The 17,355-nt window shown below is 42.2% G+C and overlaps 1 protein-coding gene across 1 annotated transcript in view; it reads right to left on the minus strand.

The window, feature by feature from the left end:
* LOC138273417 (uncharacterized) overlaps positions 1–17,355 on the minus strand; it is a 94,862-nt gene that overhangs the window by 8,184 nt on the left and 69,323 nt on the right. The window contains exon 5 of the mRNA XM_069218888.1: positions 16,435–16,583. Within this exon, the coding sequence (XP_069074989.1) occupies positions 16,435–16,583 (149 nt within the window). The remainder of the gene's footprint in view (positions 1–16,434; positions 16,584–17,355) is intronic.

Raw genomic sequence — 17,355 nt, forward strand, 5'->3', positions numbered from 1 at the left:
GAAGTTCAGCAGACGGGTTTTCCTGTCCATCAAAGTCATAATGAGGCCCTTATTGTTGATATCAACAGTGTTTGGTTAGGTGGGTGAAAAGAATGGTTGGGATGGAGAATAAATATGTGCATGATGAGTCAAGTGCAAGCTGCTTTTGGTAGTGTGTTGAACATAAGTGAGCAGAACTATGGTTTGAAGGAGGATACAGTGTTAGTGATACAGTGTTAGAGTTAAAACGTGTTAAAACCTAACCATAGGGTGAGATTCTATGAGGATACGGATGGTGATGTTGCTCCATTTGTACAAGTAGTAAATGAGTTGTTGTACAATGATGGACTGGTTAGGTGGTCTGCTTTATAACCCAGGAAGGCTTACTACAGAAGGTGTTAGAGCTTGCTCATAAATGCCACATTGGCGTTCAAGCTATGAAACACAGGATTCAAGAGGATTTTTGGTGGTACGAAGTATATAAAATTGTGGATGGTTTTGTGTGTGTGATTACAACACCTGTGTGCTCAGTGATAAACACACAAGTGACAAAGCTATTAGCAGCGATTCTGGCAGAAGTGACAATGCTGCACTGGAAAAAAGTGCCACTGGACATTTCAGGTCCATTTGGGGGACTGATGAACATCCCCAATTTCACCTTTGTTTTTTGTTTTTTTAAAGATCTCTTTTATTGCTTTATAATTGCATGAAAACGCATACAGAACAAAATAACTTCCCATCTTTTTGTAACCCCCCCCCTCCTGTTCCCTCTCCCCTTTCGCACTTCCCATCAATTATAAGGAGGTGTTTGTTCGGTTCACAAATGAGTTACTTATTTGGTCTCTTTTACAATCTTCAACAGGAATATCTTGGTCAGCTATACATGATCTGGTTCTGATAAATTTGCCTCTGCATCAGAGTTAGAAGTGTTGGGTGTTCTAAAATTGTCCAGTATCGTGTTCCAATGCTGAGCATTGTCTCTAGTTCCTAGGCCCCTGAGTGTTTCCCTTAGCAGTACTGTCCCTTCAGTTTCCGCCCACTTGATTAATGCATTTCTCCAACGATTTATCTGTGGGCCCTTCGGATCTTTCCAGTGTGAAGTTATTTCTCTCCTTGCTAGTATCAGAGCCAGGTCTATGAATCGGTTTGTGATTTTATGCTTGCTAGGGCGAGGGAAATCTCCCAAAACCGCCACCATGGCTGATCGGGATAATGTTCTGCCCGTGCAAGTGGAGAGTGCCTCAAATATCCCCGTCCAGTAGTCCCCGATTAGTGGGCAACTCCAGAGCATGTGCAGCAACTCTGCTGCTAGTTCTGCACATCGAGGGCAGCTGGCATTTTCTACACCATAAATCTTTGATATCATATAGGGGGTTAGGTAAGCTCTGTGAAAGACATATATGTTTATTAATTTAAACCTGGCGTTTCTGGAAACTGTATATATGTGTGAGGTTATTCTGGTCCACTGTGTGTCATCTATTGTAACATCTAGTTCCCCCTGCCATTTGGTCTTAAGTTTATTTAAGGGAAGACATATGCTGGTTAGTAGAGATGTATATATCCCTGATATCAACCTCCTTTGGTCTCCTATAGTGCATATTTGGTCACAGGTATTATGTCTGGTGGGTTCTTCTAGTCCTGTGCCCCATTGTCTACGAAGAGTTCTGGCAATTGCGTTAAAGGTTAGGAACAGCCCTGGTGGTAGCTGGAACCTTTCCTGCAGTTCTGTATAAGAGCACAGTTTCCCATTATTATATAGAGCCCCTATGGTGTCGATCTGAAGTGCAATGAATTGGGTGATACCCCTTATCACATGATTTCCTGCGATGGTTCCTATACAGATCAGGGGGGCCTCTGGTGAGTACGGTGTTCTGGTGTGCATTCGTTTTAGGTATTGTTCCCAGCAGTGCCGCGATGCTTCCCATTCTATCGGAAGCGTTTATTCTGTTTCTTGGGGTTTAATAGAGTGCACAGAATTCTATCACGGGAGCAGTGGAGAGGGGCTCTCAGTGCTTCCCCCACTGGGGGTGCTCTTACGAATCGCGCCAGCCATTGGAGTTGGCTCGCCCAATAGTATAATTCAAAGTCAGGAACAGCCAAACCACCCTCTGCTGTTGTTCTCTGGAGGGTGCGCAATGCTATCCTTTGTCTGTTGGTTCCCCATATAAATCCTGTAATCAAGGACGAAATTGCTTTAAATACCACCCTCTGTATAATGAGTGGGATGGTTGCGAAGTAATATAACACTTTAGGTAATACTATCATCTTAATAAGTGCAATTCTCCCAGTGACCGCTAGTGGAAGTGTCTGCCAGAATACCATGCTGTTTTTGATACTCCTAATCGTGCTCTGAATGTTCCCTTCTAGTAAATCCTCAGCGGAGTGATAGATATTAACCCCTAAGTATTTGAATGTGGATGGGGACCACGGGAGACCCCGATTGTCCATTGGTTCTTTGATACCCCTAGTAGCTGGAAAAATGGACGACTTCCCCCAGTTTATCCGGAGCCCAGATGCAGCCCCAAAGTTGTCTAACATTGTCATTGCTCCTGGTAGATCGGCCTCTGCGTTCCGGAGGAAGAGTAACATGTCATCCGCATAAAGAGCAATATGATGTGTCCAAGCATTGATTGTAATGCCTTCGTAGAACCTCTGGGACCTAGCTGATTGGGCGAGAGGCTCAACTGCCAACGCAAAGAGCAAAGGTGATAGCGGGCAGCCCTGTCTTGTACCCCTACCTATGGCAAAGGAGGGGGATATTGTACGGCCAGTGCGTACTCTCGCTGTGGGGTTTGTATAGAGAAGCCTTGTCCATTTGACAAACCCTTCTCCTAGTCCTAGCTGCAGCATCACTCGTTCTAGGTAGTCCCATCGTAGGCTATCAAAAGCCTTCTCGACATCTATCGAGATGATTACTGCTCTAGTTGCGTCAGAGGGCAGGGCATGAAGGAGTGAAATCAATCGACGGATATTTTGGGCAGTGCTTCGCTTTGGGATGAATCCCGATTCGTCCTGATGGATTAATGAGGACATGTATGGTAGAAGTCTGTTAGCGAGTACCCTGCTTAGTATTTTATAATCTAAGTTCCACATTGATAATGGGCGGTATGATCTATCTTCTGTGGGGGGTTTGGTGGGTTTCAGAAGGGGTATCATTATGGCTTCTGTAGTGGAAGGAGGCAAGCTGTTGTTATTCCATGCCTCTGCATATAAGATGCGGAGCTGGGAGGTTAATGTATCCTGATACGTAAGATAGAACTCCAAGGGGAGACCATCTGCTCCTGGTACCTTGCCCCTTGCCATACTCTGGATTGCAGTCTTTATTTCTGTAAGCGATATGGGAGTCGCCAGGGCTATTCTATCTTCCCCTTTCAATGCCGGGAGGTTGAGGTTCCCCAGATCTTGTAATTGAGCGTCGCTGAGTACTTCGGTGGGAGGGGCATAGAGCTCTGAGTAATATTTAAGAAAGGTGGCATTGATTTCCTTCTGTCCATATACCTTAATACCCGGGGTAGTCTCTAACTCCACCACTATGGTTTGATGTTGGGGCGGTATGGCCAGCCAGGCCAGTAGGGCACCTGCTCTGTCGCCCTCTGTATGTTGCTTCTGCAAGAATTGCTTGTAATCGAAACGAGACAATCTAGTGTTAGTTTCTATTATTCTAGCCCTTGTCTCTTCTAGTTGTGTTGAGAGGTCGGGTTGTGTTGGATGCTTACGTTCGAGATCTCTAAGGGAGTTCTCGAGATCGCCTAGTTCTTTCTCTAGCACCTTCCGTACTCCCACAGTTGTGCTAATACAATATCCCCTGATCACTGTTTTAAAGGATTCCCATTTGACAGATCTGGACGAAGCAGTTCCAGCATTGTTCTCGAAGAATTCCGTGATCTGCGTGCCCAGTTGGGCTCTAAAAGCCTCGTCTTCAAGTGACTCTGCTCTTAGACGCCAAGTGGGGATCAAAGGTCTCACGCTGCACCAGGCCAAAGAAATCAATAAGGGATTATGATCTGAGATGGTGCGTCCAAGATACTCGGCCTTCGCCACCACAGATTGCACCTCTGGAGACGCCAACAAGGTGTCCAGTCGTACATGCAGGTCGTGAACTGCTAAGTAGAAAGAGTATTCTTTATTGGGGGGATTAAGTTTGCGCCAACAATCCGTTAGTTGCCAGTGTTTTTGCCACTGCTGGAAGTGCAGTGCTGTTTTATGGGTTACGGATTGTGACAATGGTAGGTGCGATCTATCCATTGCGGTATCCATTACATAATTAAAGTCTCCTCCTATTAACGTAGTGCTAGTGAGAAGTGTGCTTATGACCAGTGATAGTCTGTCTAGGAATCTTCCCTGCTCGTGATTTGGGGCGTATAGTCCCGCAAGAGTTACCTCTCTCCCATCCAATCTACCAGAAATCACTACGTATCTCCCCTCAGTGTCGATCAAGGTATGAAGAACCTGTAATGGAATGCCTGGTCTGATCCATATCAACACTCTGTGGGTAGTGGCGAATATTTGTCCCCTCCAGCGCTTTTTCAAGGCCTTGATCTCCTGCTCCAACAAGTGAGTTTCTTGTAAGATAGCTATGTGCACTCCCCTTCGTTTAAGAAAACTGTGAACCTTGTACCTCTTGAACATGTCATTTAGGCCCCTGACATTCCATGTGATTATCTTGTATTCTGTGGTCATGATTTAAGGAGGGTTGTAGAGGCGGTCTACTAACACCGCTCTATTGCTACTACTGGCCAAACCTATTCAGTTTCGTAATCTAAGGTGTGAACCGTTTGGGCTGCGAGATAGATGCGCCTGATAAACCCTGAAAACAACACAACCAAAATCAAACCCCCTTTGTAACTCCCTTTCCCCAGGACCGGTACCTACAACTCTCCCCGTCCAAACCATTACAACTATTGCAATCTTAATTATCAACCTATTGGAGGGAGGCATGCCAGAGACCAAGAGGCAGCACCCCAGACCCTTCCCCAGGCCCGATCATGTATAATGTGCCAGTTAAGAAATGACATCCAGGTTCCTATCGCTCTATATTCACAGTTGGGTCCTAGCAATGTCCCTAAACAAATTGAGGTTCCCCCACAATTGTCAGCTCACTTGCCAATTTTTTCTTTCAACGAGGTCAAATAATCTCGTCCGCCGTTCTTGGGGTGATCAAAGGCAAGCCGATGAGAGTGTCCTGGGAAGATATTGAGGAATGTTCGCAGTTTGAGTCAACGTCTGATGCAGCATCTGGGGTCCGGCGTGTATGGAAGTCTCCCCCACTTAACGCTGCTGCTGTCTCCACCGCATCACGCATCTCCTGTTGTGACTGACGTTTCGATGGAGCCGCTTCTGTTGTCTTCTTCCGGGATCCGTTACGTTTCTTCCCGGGGTTTCGGAATGTTCGGTCGCGGGTTGCTCTGCTGTGGATGTTCAGCGATTCGAGCCATTCCATCGCCAGCTGAGGCAATTTCACCTTTGTTATGGTTGACATGAGGTGATGTTTGTAGAGAATGTCAACATGCAAAGTCTTCTAGAGCTTTTGCAGGATGGTTTTAGCAGGAAATGGTACCTTTATTATTAATTACGACATTCCGTTGGTGCATGTTAGGACATTGCTGTACCACCCATAGGGTAGAGGAGCAATCCAATTGAATGATCTATGACCAAATACAATTGGCCATGATAAATAGGATCGGTTAGATTAAAAGCCTGAGGCAGAAGCTTTTGGAATGAGAACAACAGCTAAGATCAGCCCAGATGATTCACCTTTTGTCTGGCTTAGAGGAAGGGTGCTGTAGCAGAGAGTCTATGGGTTGAAAGGAAATGTTTGGAACAAAACTAGCAAAAGTTGTTATTGTGAAGACAGAGGAACAAGATAAATACAGAGGAGTACGGGATACCTCTGGCAGGAGAAAGTTGTGCGTAGAAGACTGGATGAGAATGAAGAAATCAGGACATGGCCGCAAGGCAGAATTGTGCTTTTCGGCTTTGATGCATGGGACCAATGTGACAGACAATGTAATTGAGTTGTGTAATAGTAGTGCTAAGAATAAGGATTTAGTTTTGTCTGTGATCAAGTACGCGTGGAGATGCGTGACAAAGTGAGTAGAGAGAGCAATGCTCATGCATGGTCACCTATTGCATTATGTACCAATTTAAGTAACTTTCCTAGTAAACCGTCCTGTTAACCTTACTAGGTACTTGACCTCCACAAATATGTTGCTTGTAACTTGTTTTCTTCTCAGTTATGATGTCATGTAGTTCTATTGTCACATTCTGTTTCAAATACTAACAATTTGCAACAACTGTTTAATTCGAATGTATCAGCTTAAAAATGCCTTACAATACAACCATTGATAATGTTAAAATACAGATACAAGATCGATGGCAGCCCACCTACTAAGCCCGTCTCAAGAAGCACAGCTTCAAATAGACAATCAGGGTCAATCCATTTAATAGTGAATATATTAGTTTAAATCCGAGTTTACTTAATTTTGAATTTTTAATACTCAAATGTTATCCATTTAAGGCTAAATGATAGTATCCAACGGAAAAATCATAATTTCTTTAATATGCATCCTCTGCAATTTATAAATTCTCTTCAGTGGCATCCAGTATCACAAATGGCACATTGCATTTCGGGTAAAAAAATAAAAAAACTTCATCTGGGGTAACTGACAACAAAACAATATACAGTCAATTTGTGCAGAGTAGTGGGACCCAATGCACCACAACACGAATGCCAATGTTTATGATTGGAAACTGCAGGCAAAAGTGTCCAAGATAATGCTACTGCAACATGCTCAAACACTGCTTGTTTGAATTCATCCTATTGCTACATTGCTATCATAGTGATGACAAAACAACCATGTTTGTGTTTTAAAACAAAATTAAGTACATTGACATGAATGAGAGAAGATAGTTAAGACTTTATTGATCCATGAAATTACCAGCACCAAAGCAAACAATAAAATGACTGAATGTGAATATTCAATTAAAAAAAATATAAGCGTGATGCATTTTCGGTCTTATAAGTGTGAGTTTGAAAAGAAAATACATTGTTTCCAAACAAATAAAAGTGCATGATGTCAACCACAAATCAAGAAACAAAACCAAAATATAGCTAATACAGTGTAAGTGATGAAATTACCTGGAGAGTGAATAACAGAAAACCAGGTGGGACACCATGAAAGTGCCTGCGTGCACACGCTGTATATATTATCAGAGTTAAAAAGCACGTTTACCGAAAGTATACGAAACCAAGTGCACCTGTTGCTTAAATGTCGTTTAAAGATAAAGCACAGCTAACTGAAAAAAAAGAAGCCAATACTCTTGCATATACTGCAGAAGAGGCAATTGTAATGTATTCACTAATTTGTGGAACTACACAATACAATACTTTGTCACGTAGAGGAATCAATCAACGCTTACGTGCATCGATTTTAATCCAATACCACTAAGTCAGAAGAATACCATGCAGTTTATGCATTGCACTAAAAGCAATGTTTTGTATAACCAACAAATGCTTCACAGAAAGCTGGTAAGCGATCTTAAACAAATATCCACTGGATCTCAATCTGGAGGGTACAGATTAACACTGAACCTGAGTTGGGGAGGCACACAGAGAAAGAGAGAAAAAGTTGTAGAGGTTGGAGTCACAGCAGGGAGGTGCCTAAAGGAGGGCAGGTTATATGGGAGCACAGGTAGGTGGAAGAAGAGACAAGGAGTGAGTCTGTAGGCAGGCAGGTTTTATGGAAGCTTAGTTAGGGGGAAGAAGAGACAAGGAGTGAGTGTGGGACAGAATGGAAGAGAAATAAGCACGTAGAGAAAAACGTAGAGAGATTGGGGCATGCAGGGTCACAGTGTATGTGTGTTAGATATGTAGATACCTATGGCGGGCAGTGTGAGGAGTAATACTGAGCAGTTGTGGCTTCTTATGCTTGGTCCTGTCTCCCCTTGTGTCTCTCTTTCAATAATCATGCATCCTCAAATTCCACAGAAACTGTAGTTACAATGTGTTTGGCGTGGCTGGAGAGCCAGTTAAAAAGGAAGGCTTAGCTGCAAACATCCACTCCTCCTTCTTGCTATGTTTTTATGTACAACTGAGAGGACAATTCAGGACACCACTGTGGGTTTGGGAGGTACAGGGAGACATGGAATGGACCAAGGATAAAATAGGAGCCATCATGACAGGGAGCCAGCCTACTAACCTCATGCAAACCATATATACGACCATATGGAAATGGAGAGTTTAGGGTCTGCACTGCTAATTCTCTAATCTCCTGTCAGCTGAGAGACTAGCTCCATCTACACTTTCCTCCTGTACCAGCAGTGAAAGGACTGCTGCAAGCTCTGTCAATCTCTGACCGGCAGCACCCCCTCTGAAATGGGGCAGAACCTGCAGCTCCTCATAGCAGTACTTAGCGAGATGGTGACCCCCTAGCTCTTCAGAATCAGGTGTACTGGCACTTCTTGCCCTGGTAGCTGTTGCTTGGCAGGGAAAGCTACATCCTCTGTCTTCCCCTTATAGTTTTCCTGTGTGGCTCATGTATGGCATCACAATGATGGCTCCTCCTCACCCACTGGTTTTGAAGCTACATGCCAGAAAATTGCTGCTGCACTGTAACAGTGAAACCCAACTGCATGAAACATAACTGCAACAATAGTAGCAAACCGGGCTGACTGGCAGAAACATTCTATTATTACATTTCTGTCAGTGAGCCCAGTGGAAATAGTGCAGCGGCATTGGCCTCGAGCCGAGGCCAATGCCATCTCACAATAGCACCCTCATAATGTGCACTGTCTGCATCTGAGGCCCCCAGTACTGGATTTCCGCTTGCCTTTCATGGCTGACCATGACTCTGACCGCCGCCAACACCTAGGGATCTATGATCGTGGCGCTGGTGGCAGTGTCCTAGTGGTCCGATTCCAGAATAGTAATCTGGTGGTCAGACCGCTAGGAGTGCTGTGGTCTGACCACCACTGCGGATTTGGCAGTCCTCAGACCGCCAAACTCGTAATCAGGCCCTATGTGTAAATGTTAGGTTACGTCAGAGCACTAAAGCTTCATATATCCATTCATGGGCTAAAAGAACATAGGGAGCGAAGAATTCTTATCGGATATGTAGATTTCCATTAAAACACTGGAGTCTGTTCATGTCAGAAACCATTAGTGGGCCACACGGTGGACCATGGTGGAATGCTGAGGCCTGTCCTAATGTGACTCAACAAGCTGGGAAAAGTACACCCATTCCACACTGGACTCTCAGGGTAGGGAGTGCTAGCAGTCACCAGCTTCTCAAGAAGAGTGGGTGGGGACCATGAGAGCAAAATTCATCAAACAACAGACACAGTAATTTCAATGACAAGTCAAGTGTTTGTCATGTTTAGAAGAATGAAAAACGTTTTTTAATTTTACAGCAGTACCTACTATTACAAATTCAATTCAGCATATGTGGTAATGATTCTGCTGACAACTCTCTCCTGCAGTGCTTCATCTTCCCCACCTCCCCTTGCAATCTCGCCCACTCTAACTAGGTGATGTTAGACAGATTTGCCCTTAGAAATTACATCAGAAATATAAATAAGGGACAGCTGCATATTACTAGTGCCCTAGAAGGCAAACAGAAATCAATTTGTTAAATTCCTTGAGTTCTTACCCCTGGTGGTGCAGCAGGATAGAATTCAAATTTTTAGCCCTCATGTTTGACTGGTATTTGGACAAAATATCAGATTTTAAATATTGTACTACAGAAATATTGAGTTTTTAATATTGCGGCACATAAATATTGTGAAGCTTAAATATCCTTGACAGAATCTCGATTTTTTTTTTAGGTAAGTAATATCTTTTTTCAAGAACATCTACGTTGTCGATATTGATTTCAATAATATAGTTGTAAAAATATGTTTAATATCTTTATGTTTTAGTTCATATTTTAACTGCATATGTTATATATTGTTTGTATAATTGTTGATATGTTTAAATATAATTGGTAATTTTAACTTCTTTCAAAAATTTGATTTAATTGTTAATGGTAATTTATTGTGTTGTAGCACGTGGTGAAGTTTGTAGGGGTACCGGGTGGAAAGTGAGATAAGTTAATAATTCATTTTTAATGTATTAATTATTTAACTGATAATTATGTAAATTGTGTACATATTATATTCTCCAAGTAATATTTTAGGTGCGAGTTGTTGGACTTGTAGGGGTATAGGGTGGAAAGTTAATTAAGTAATAACTGAATAATAATTAATGTATTATTGATTATTTAATTGATAATTATGTAAATTGTGTAATTATTATATTTTTTATGTTATATTTTAGTTGAGGGTTGTAAGGTTCGCAGGGGTATAGGGTGGGACGTTAAGTGATCATTAATTACCAATTCATTATTAATTTTTATCAAAATATTTAAGCACTATGTAATTAAGTTTCATAATTATATTTTTTATGTTATATATTAGGTGCAGGTTGTTATGTTTGTAGGGGCATAGGGCAGGAAGTTATTTAAGTAATAATTAACAATTCATTATTAATGTATTAATAATTATTTTATTGATTACTTAATATGCTAATTGTGTTATACATTTTTATTTTTATTATATTTTAATTGTGAGCTGCTAGGTATATGCAAGTATAGTGTGGGAATTTAATTAAATAATCAATTAATGACATATTTATTTAATATTTATTTTAAAAAATAATTATGTAAATTGTTTTTTAAAATGTATATATATATATATAATTTTTATATCCAGAGTTTTATATGTTTAGTCAATTAATTGAGGTATTAAAAGATGTTACATGTTTGAAGTGAACTACTTTCTCTACTGCTGCACAGTATGGAGTGGTGATAGTAAATATTATCCTTCTGGAACCCAACATTTTCCCTACTGATGCAGAGACTGGAGTGGGAATAATAAATGTTAACCTCTCTGAATGCCAACGCTTTCCTTACTGTTGTACAGACTGGAGTGGGAATAGTAAATTTACACTCCACCCCCGAAGTCTAACACATTCCCTTCTGTTGCACAAACTGAACTAGGAATAGTAAACTTTACCTCTTAGATGTACAACACTTTCCCTACTGTAGAGTAGAATGGAGTAGGAATAGTAAATTTAACCTCTCCCAAGTCCAACACTTTCCGTAGCATTGCACAGAGTGGAGATGGAAAAGTAAATGTTATCTTTCCGAAGTCCAACACTTTCCCTACTATTGTACAGACTGGCAGTGCGATGCTTTCCCTACTGTTTCACAGACTGGAGTTGGAACAGTACATTTTACCTCTCTGAAGTCCAATGCTTTCCCCTTGTATAGACTGGAGAGGGAAGACTAAATTGAACCCCTCCGAAGTCCAATGGTGTTTCTAATGTTCAGCAGCCTAGAGTGGGAATAGTAAATGTTACCCTTCCTATGTTCAACATTTTTCCTACTGTTGCACAGACTGGAGTGGTAATAGTGTATCTCTTGTATTTTGATTTAAATAGTTATTCTTAATATTGTATATATTTATATGTATATATATATATATATACATATATATATATATATATATATTGTTTGCTTAATTTTATATTATTTTATTATTTGTTTATAATCACTTGTTATTTGTGAAAGTCCATCACTTTCTCTATTGTAGAGCAGACTGGAGTGGGAATAGTGTATTTCTTCCATTTAGATGTAAATACTTATTTTTTATATTATATACATATATATATATATATATATAGACACATACACACACACATATATATATATAATAATAATGTGAACATTTGTTTAGTGTTATATTATTTGTGTATATACAGACATGTTTATTTAACTTTTGTAATATTTGCATTAAGATTTTTTTAATGTACAGTTGTTTATATTTAATTAAATAGGTAGTTTATTTAATATTTCGTAGTTGTGTTTTAATATTTTCTATATTTCATTTAAATATATACGTAACTGTTGAAACCTATCGAAAATACACTGAGCAGTTATTTTTGTGATTTTTGCATGCATGTGCATATCTTACATACAGTTTTCACTCAGAAGACCACCTAAGCGAATTTAGAGCAATATGTCTAATTTTCAGGAAAATTAGAGGTATATTCACTGCTGAGTGGATTGGATCCGTCCCAAAGACCTGCATCACATTGCAGCTGTTCGGAATTGCCGGCTCGCCCTGACTGTGCAATACATTGTCAGTGCAGGCCCTCACATCCCTCATCGATGGTAGCCTTGAAAAAGACAAAGGACTCCGCATCGCAGCCTCGCAGCTCTTTGGAACCAACGCACTACACAGACTGTGTGCCGCATTCTCGACCCCAGCCTAAGCATTGTTAGCCCCATCTACAGGATCCTCAAAGACGATGTAGACCCTTGCATTGCAGCCTTGGCACACCTCTGGACTGACACATTGCTTTGCTGTGCAAAATATATTTGATGCAGATCCTTGCAATGCTCCACAAACCAGGATTAAAGGTACTGTGTTCAGCAAGCCTAACTGGTACCCTGTAGCCAGTCTACGCTCCATCGTGGTCAGTCTGAGCTTGTAGCTTTGTCCCGGTCTAATGCGACCAGATATCCACAGTCTACAGTTGCAAATTTTGTTGTTTTAGCCTTGTTCTATTTATTATTACAAGTTCTATTTATCTAACTCGTTGTGGGATCTTTATTGTGTGGTATTTTCACTTAATGACTGTTTGAAGTGTTGTACAAATACTTTCCATATTGCCTCTAAGTTAAGCCTGGCTGATCTGTGCCGGCTACCAGTGGGTTGAGCATAGGTTAATTTAGGGTTGGCTTTTGCCTCACCCTGTCAAGGATTGTGGTTGCTGCATTACCAGGCCTCCCACCTAAGTCAACTAACTACCTAATTTTAATTTCTCACATTGGTGAATAGCGGTGAGCATTTGGACTTGCGTTTTTGCAGTGCTGAACAGTGATTTAGTGTACACTACCATCCCTTATATAGAACCAATTTGATTTTAAATTCTACCTGATTGGCCTTTTTGCTTTTTCTAAATTCTGTCACTGACTGTTGTGCCTGATCCACCTCTTCAAGTATGGTACAATGTACCTGGCTCAAGGAGTTCTGCAAGGAGAGGGGGACTTCCAGCTCAGGACACTACCAGGAAGGTGGAACTCCAGAAGGTGCTGTTGGCCTGGGTGAAAGCCCATCAGTCACTGGGTGAAACCACAGGAGAGGATGAAGAGATAGAAGAGCATAGAGAGGGTCTTCCTATGGTACCACCTGCAGTTGAGGGGGGTGACGACCCCTTGAATGGGACCTTCTGCCAGGGTAGGGAGCAGTGTCTCTCCCCCCAACCTGACCCCAGAGAAGTGGACATAAAGGAGGGAGGAGAGGGAATTCAAGCTGCAGACGGCCCAGTTAAGGATGGAGGAAAGATAACTGGCCATGTAGGAGAAGAAGACTGAGAGTGCCTTTGGAGGGGAAAAAGTTGTTACTTGCTCATGAACCGAGACTGAAGGAGATGGATCTCAAGGCCAGGCAGGCCGAGTCCAGCACTAATGTTGACACATAGGTTCATATTCCCAAGGATCTGGTTCCTGATTTTCTTGGGTGGGGTGACATCGACAAGTGGTTTGAGGCTTATGAGACTGCTTTACAGATGCACAGGAGCCCTTAGCAGGATTGGGGGGCCTAGTCTGTAGAAGCATATCCATAGCGAGGAGAGGGACAAGCTACTGGCCCTAGAAAATGGGAAAAGGATGAGATATTCCTCCCCCCCATGAAAGAAGCCCGTATCAGGAAGTATGGCCTTACCCTAGAGAAGTAGAGGCAGAAGTTTAACAACAGTCAGAAACAGGCCCAACAGACCTGGGTGGATTCCTTTTGCAAGGCACTGAATGGTTGAGTAAAAGGCAGTGAAGTAAAGGCTTATCAGGGGCTGTACAATTTGATTGAAAAGGAGCACATGTTCAGCTAATGGCTGGTGCAACAGTTTCCCGGCAGTTACAGACATTGGGGTTCATAGGACAGGAGACATCTTCTTGGGTGAAAGGTTCCTAAATCGCCTGGGATTGGGAGGTAATCAGCATTGCTCTCCAATGGATACCTTTGTTTATCTTAGGCTGCGGTTCCTGTGTAGAGACCATTACCCCTCCTTCCCGCTAGAGCCCCCAAGCTGTAGAGCCTTATCCATACTCCTCATCAATCCATTAATCAAGCACAAACCAACGTCCTCTACAACATTATACAAGCGGAGGCCTAGTTGACAGCCCAAAGCCAGATCGAAATGGGAGGCAGACTTGGGAGTGGTGTTTACTGATGAATGGACTTATAGTTCCAAGCAGATTGGCAATCTATCTCCCAATGGCCACCTGATTCTCATCCACTTTAAATATGTGCAACATGTGTACCACACTCCTTTGGTCCTGGCAAAGTTTGAAGGGGAGAGGGACCCATCCTCCCATAGATGTATATGCCCAGCAGCGGAGTTCCTCCACCTGGTGTGGCATTGCTCCTGCATATGCAAGTATTGATCAGAAGGGTTTGCCTCACTGACGACTCAGATGATTGGCTTCCCACACCCCAAGTTTGCTCTGCTAGGCTGCCCCATGGGCATGGAGGGTAAACAGCAGCGATACATGTTCATTGCACTGTTATTAGTTAAATGCCAAGTGGCTTTTGTCTATGTCTGGGATAGAGATAAGATCCTGAAGGTCAGGGAATGGTTAAAGGGTTAAATGCTGTGGTGTATTGTAATGCTCATATGGCCCTCTATTACACCACAAATCCAGTGGTTAGCAGACCAAAATACTTTTGGTCCTTTGCACACCTATCTGTGAACTACACCTGCCCACAAAGATTTAACCCAGCAGGCACAAGGTTGTCGGCTGGGAATAGCTGTTTCTGCATGGGACACAGCCACAGGGGTGAACCAAATTATATGTCCATCATACGTTGCATAGTGTTTGGCATAGCTGTATATGTATCTCATACCAGCTGCATGCTATCCAAACTGCCTGTGTTATGTTCAATGTTGAAGGTACAGACCTTGACAGGTGTTTTTTGGTACTGACGTAGTGAACTATGTAATTGTTATGACGATTTCCATTCTTCTGCAAATCATAAATAAATACATAATTAAAAAAAGAGTTAGAGGTGTTGTTTCAATTCTTGATTTATGTCCACCAGGTTTAAGTAAGCAAGGGAATGGTGGTTATAGCTCTCCCCTACTGGTCTAATGTTCTTCAGATGGCTTTAGAGACGCCATGCAGCAGTAAGAAGAGATGTGGAGTGGGGGTATTCTGAGCAGCATCAGGAATCCCCTTGCTCCTTGAGCAGCCATTGCACAGGATAGGCATTGGGACAAGGGGCATCAAACTAGGTGTTTCTGTTGCTGACCCAGGTGCAGTAACGGATGTGTAATATTGCAGTAGCAGAAGGTAAAGTGAGGCAGCAAAGGTAGCAGCAGTGCTGGGCAAACAGGTCTGTGAGTTATCTTCTGAGTAGGCCTGTAGAAGGTGGCTGGTGGTGGAAAAAAGTGAGTAGTACTAGGAAGAGCAGTGGCAGAGTGGCAGGCATGACTGAAGCTCAAGAATCCAGTAGTGAGAATTGTGTCTATATCCTACCATGAGGTACCTCTCCTTGGCCGAGGAGGCCTGCAAAATGTTAATTTTCCTAACATTCGCCTTTCTGCAAACTGTCACAAGGAGCAGACTACTCTGAGCATAATGAATGTACTGCTCACTTCTGCACTATATGCTTCTGTGCTGGAGCAACAATAGTCAGAGTGGTCAGTGGAGCCTCATTCCCATGAGTGCTGCCCCACTTCGAGCTTGTCACCACCACCTCAGTAGTGTGTGATGTAGCGCCCTGGAATGGTGCACTAATGCCAGTGGCTTCTGATAGGACATTTCCAAGCTGAGCTCATTAGCAGCCACTGTGTTTCAATGGCAGTTCATCCCTTCTCTGCGGTACAAAGTTTGCAACCCACTCACAAAGTGTCGGGCAGTTCAATCTGGTAAATATTTCCTCATTTTGAAGTCAGCAGATTCTAACTCCCAGGTGCCCACAGATATTTCTTGTCTTCTAGGCTCCAATACAATTTACGTTGCAATGCATGCACAAATATGATGGTACTTATAGTGCTTACAAGAACTATTAATTTCCTCTTCCAAGTAAATCTATTAATAATGCACTCTTCCCTTGCAAGCATGATGAGAGAACCTAAAACGGCTTGCATTTTGAGAGTGTAGATAAAAAAAAAATTTCCAATGTCCATGCCATGTTGTTCTCTTATTTTACGATACCCACACTTTTTGAAATAATCATTCGTGGAGCAAAGAAGTTAAACACAAGTTTGTGCAGTGAACAAGTTAAGATATTAAAAATCATTTGTATACAATATACATCAAGAAACTGTTTTGGAACACGTGCTGCAGCACTCTCAGGTTTTCAAAATTTCTACAGTAGCAAAGCATTGTCTTATAGAAGAAAAAAACACTATACCATGTAAGGAACCCAAAGAGCACTGAGCATAACACTATTATGCTTGCAATAAAGTCATCCACTTTGCCTTCATATTTTAGCACTAGGCCAAAGTTAATGAAGCTGGCGATGAAGGTCCACGTTGCATAAGTTGCCAGTCCATTATGCACCTAAGGAGAAAAGATATGCATATGATTATCATACTGCTGACGGTTTTTCAGAACTTCAACTGAACTGGTATTACTCTATTCAGGTACCTTTTACATTTACAGCCTGCAGAGGAATAGTCTTATGTTAGGATTTGGGTTACTGGTTGACTGGGGTGTGAACCCTGACCAAGCAGCAAACACAACCCTTGTCCAGGTAAGCCACAAGCAAACCCTAAATTAGCTTGGGCTCAATCCTCTCATAGCTTAGCACAGAACAGTCAGGTTTAACTTAAAGGCAATGTGTAAAGTATTTTTGAAACACTGAAAAACCCCACAAAGAGACCCCACACCAGGTTAGGAACATAGAGCTTAATTTAATAAATAAAACAAGATCAAAACAACAAAATTCCAATCAGTAGAACCGGAGTTAAGAGTTTTTAAAGAATAAAGTGACAAATAGCACCTAAAAGCATATAGAGCCAACTGCAGCTACTTGGTCAGGCTGGACCTGGTCAAACTCAAAACTTCAGGCTGACTGTGATAGAGCACAGGTTGGATACAGTCATAGATTAGTCCTGCTGAAGGTTTACCATCTCAGGTTTTGTGGCAAGAGCTCCGTTTGCGTTGGAGATGGTCGTGGGAATCAAGGAGAGCGTTGTGGGCAGAGGTTGGATTAGCGCAAAGAGCAGGCCGGGCATTGTGGGTGCACAGGCTGGTGCTTCACGGTGACGGTCCTCCACAGGCGATCGATGCTTGCTGTGTGAAGAGATGGTCTGGTGGCAGCTTGCGCTGG

Source organism: Pleurodeles waltl, chromosome 2_2 (genome assembly GCF_031143425.1).
Source record: "Pleurodeles waltl isolate 20211129_DDA chromosome 2_2, aPleWal1.hap1.20221129, whole genome shotgun sequence".
NCBI classification, from domain to species: domain Eukaryota; kingdom Metazoa; phylum Chordata; class Amphibia; order Caudata; family Salamandridae; genus Pleurodeles; species Pleurodeles waltl.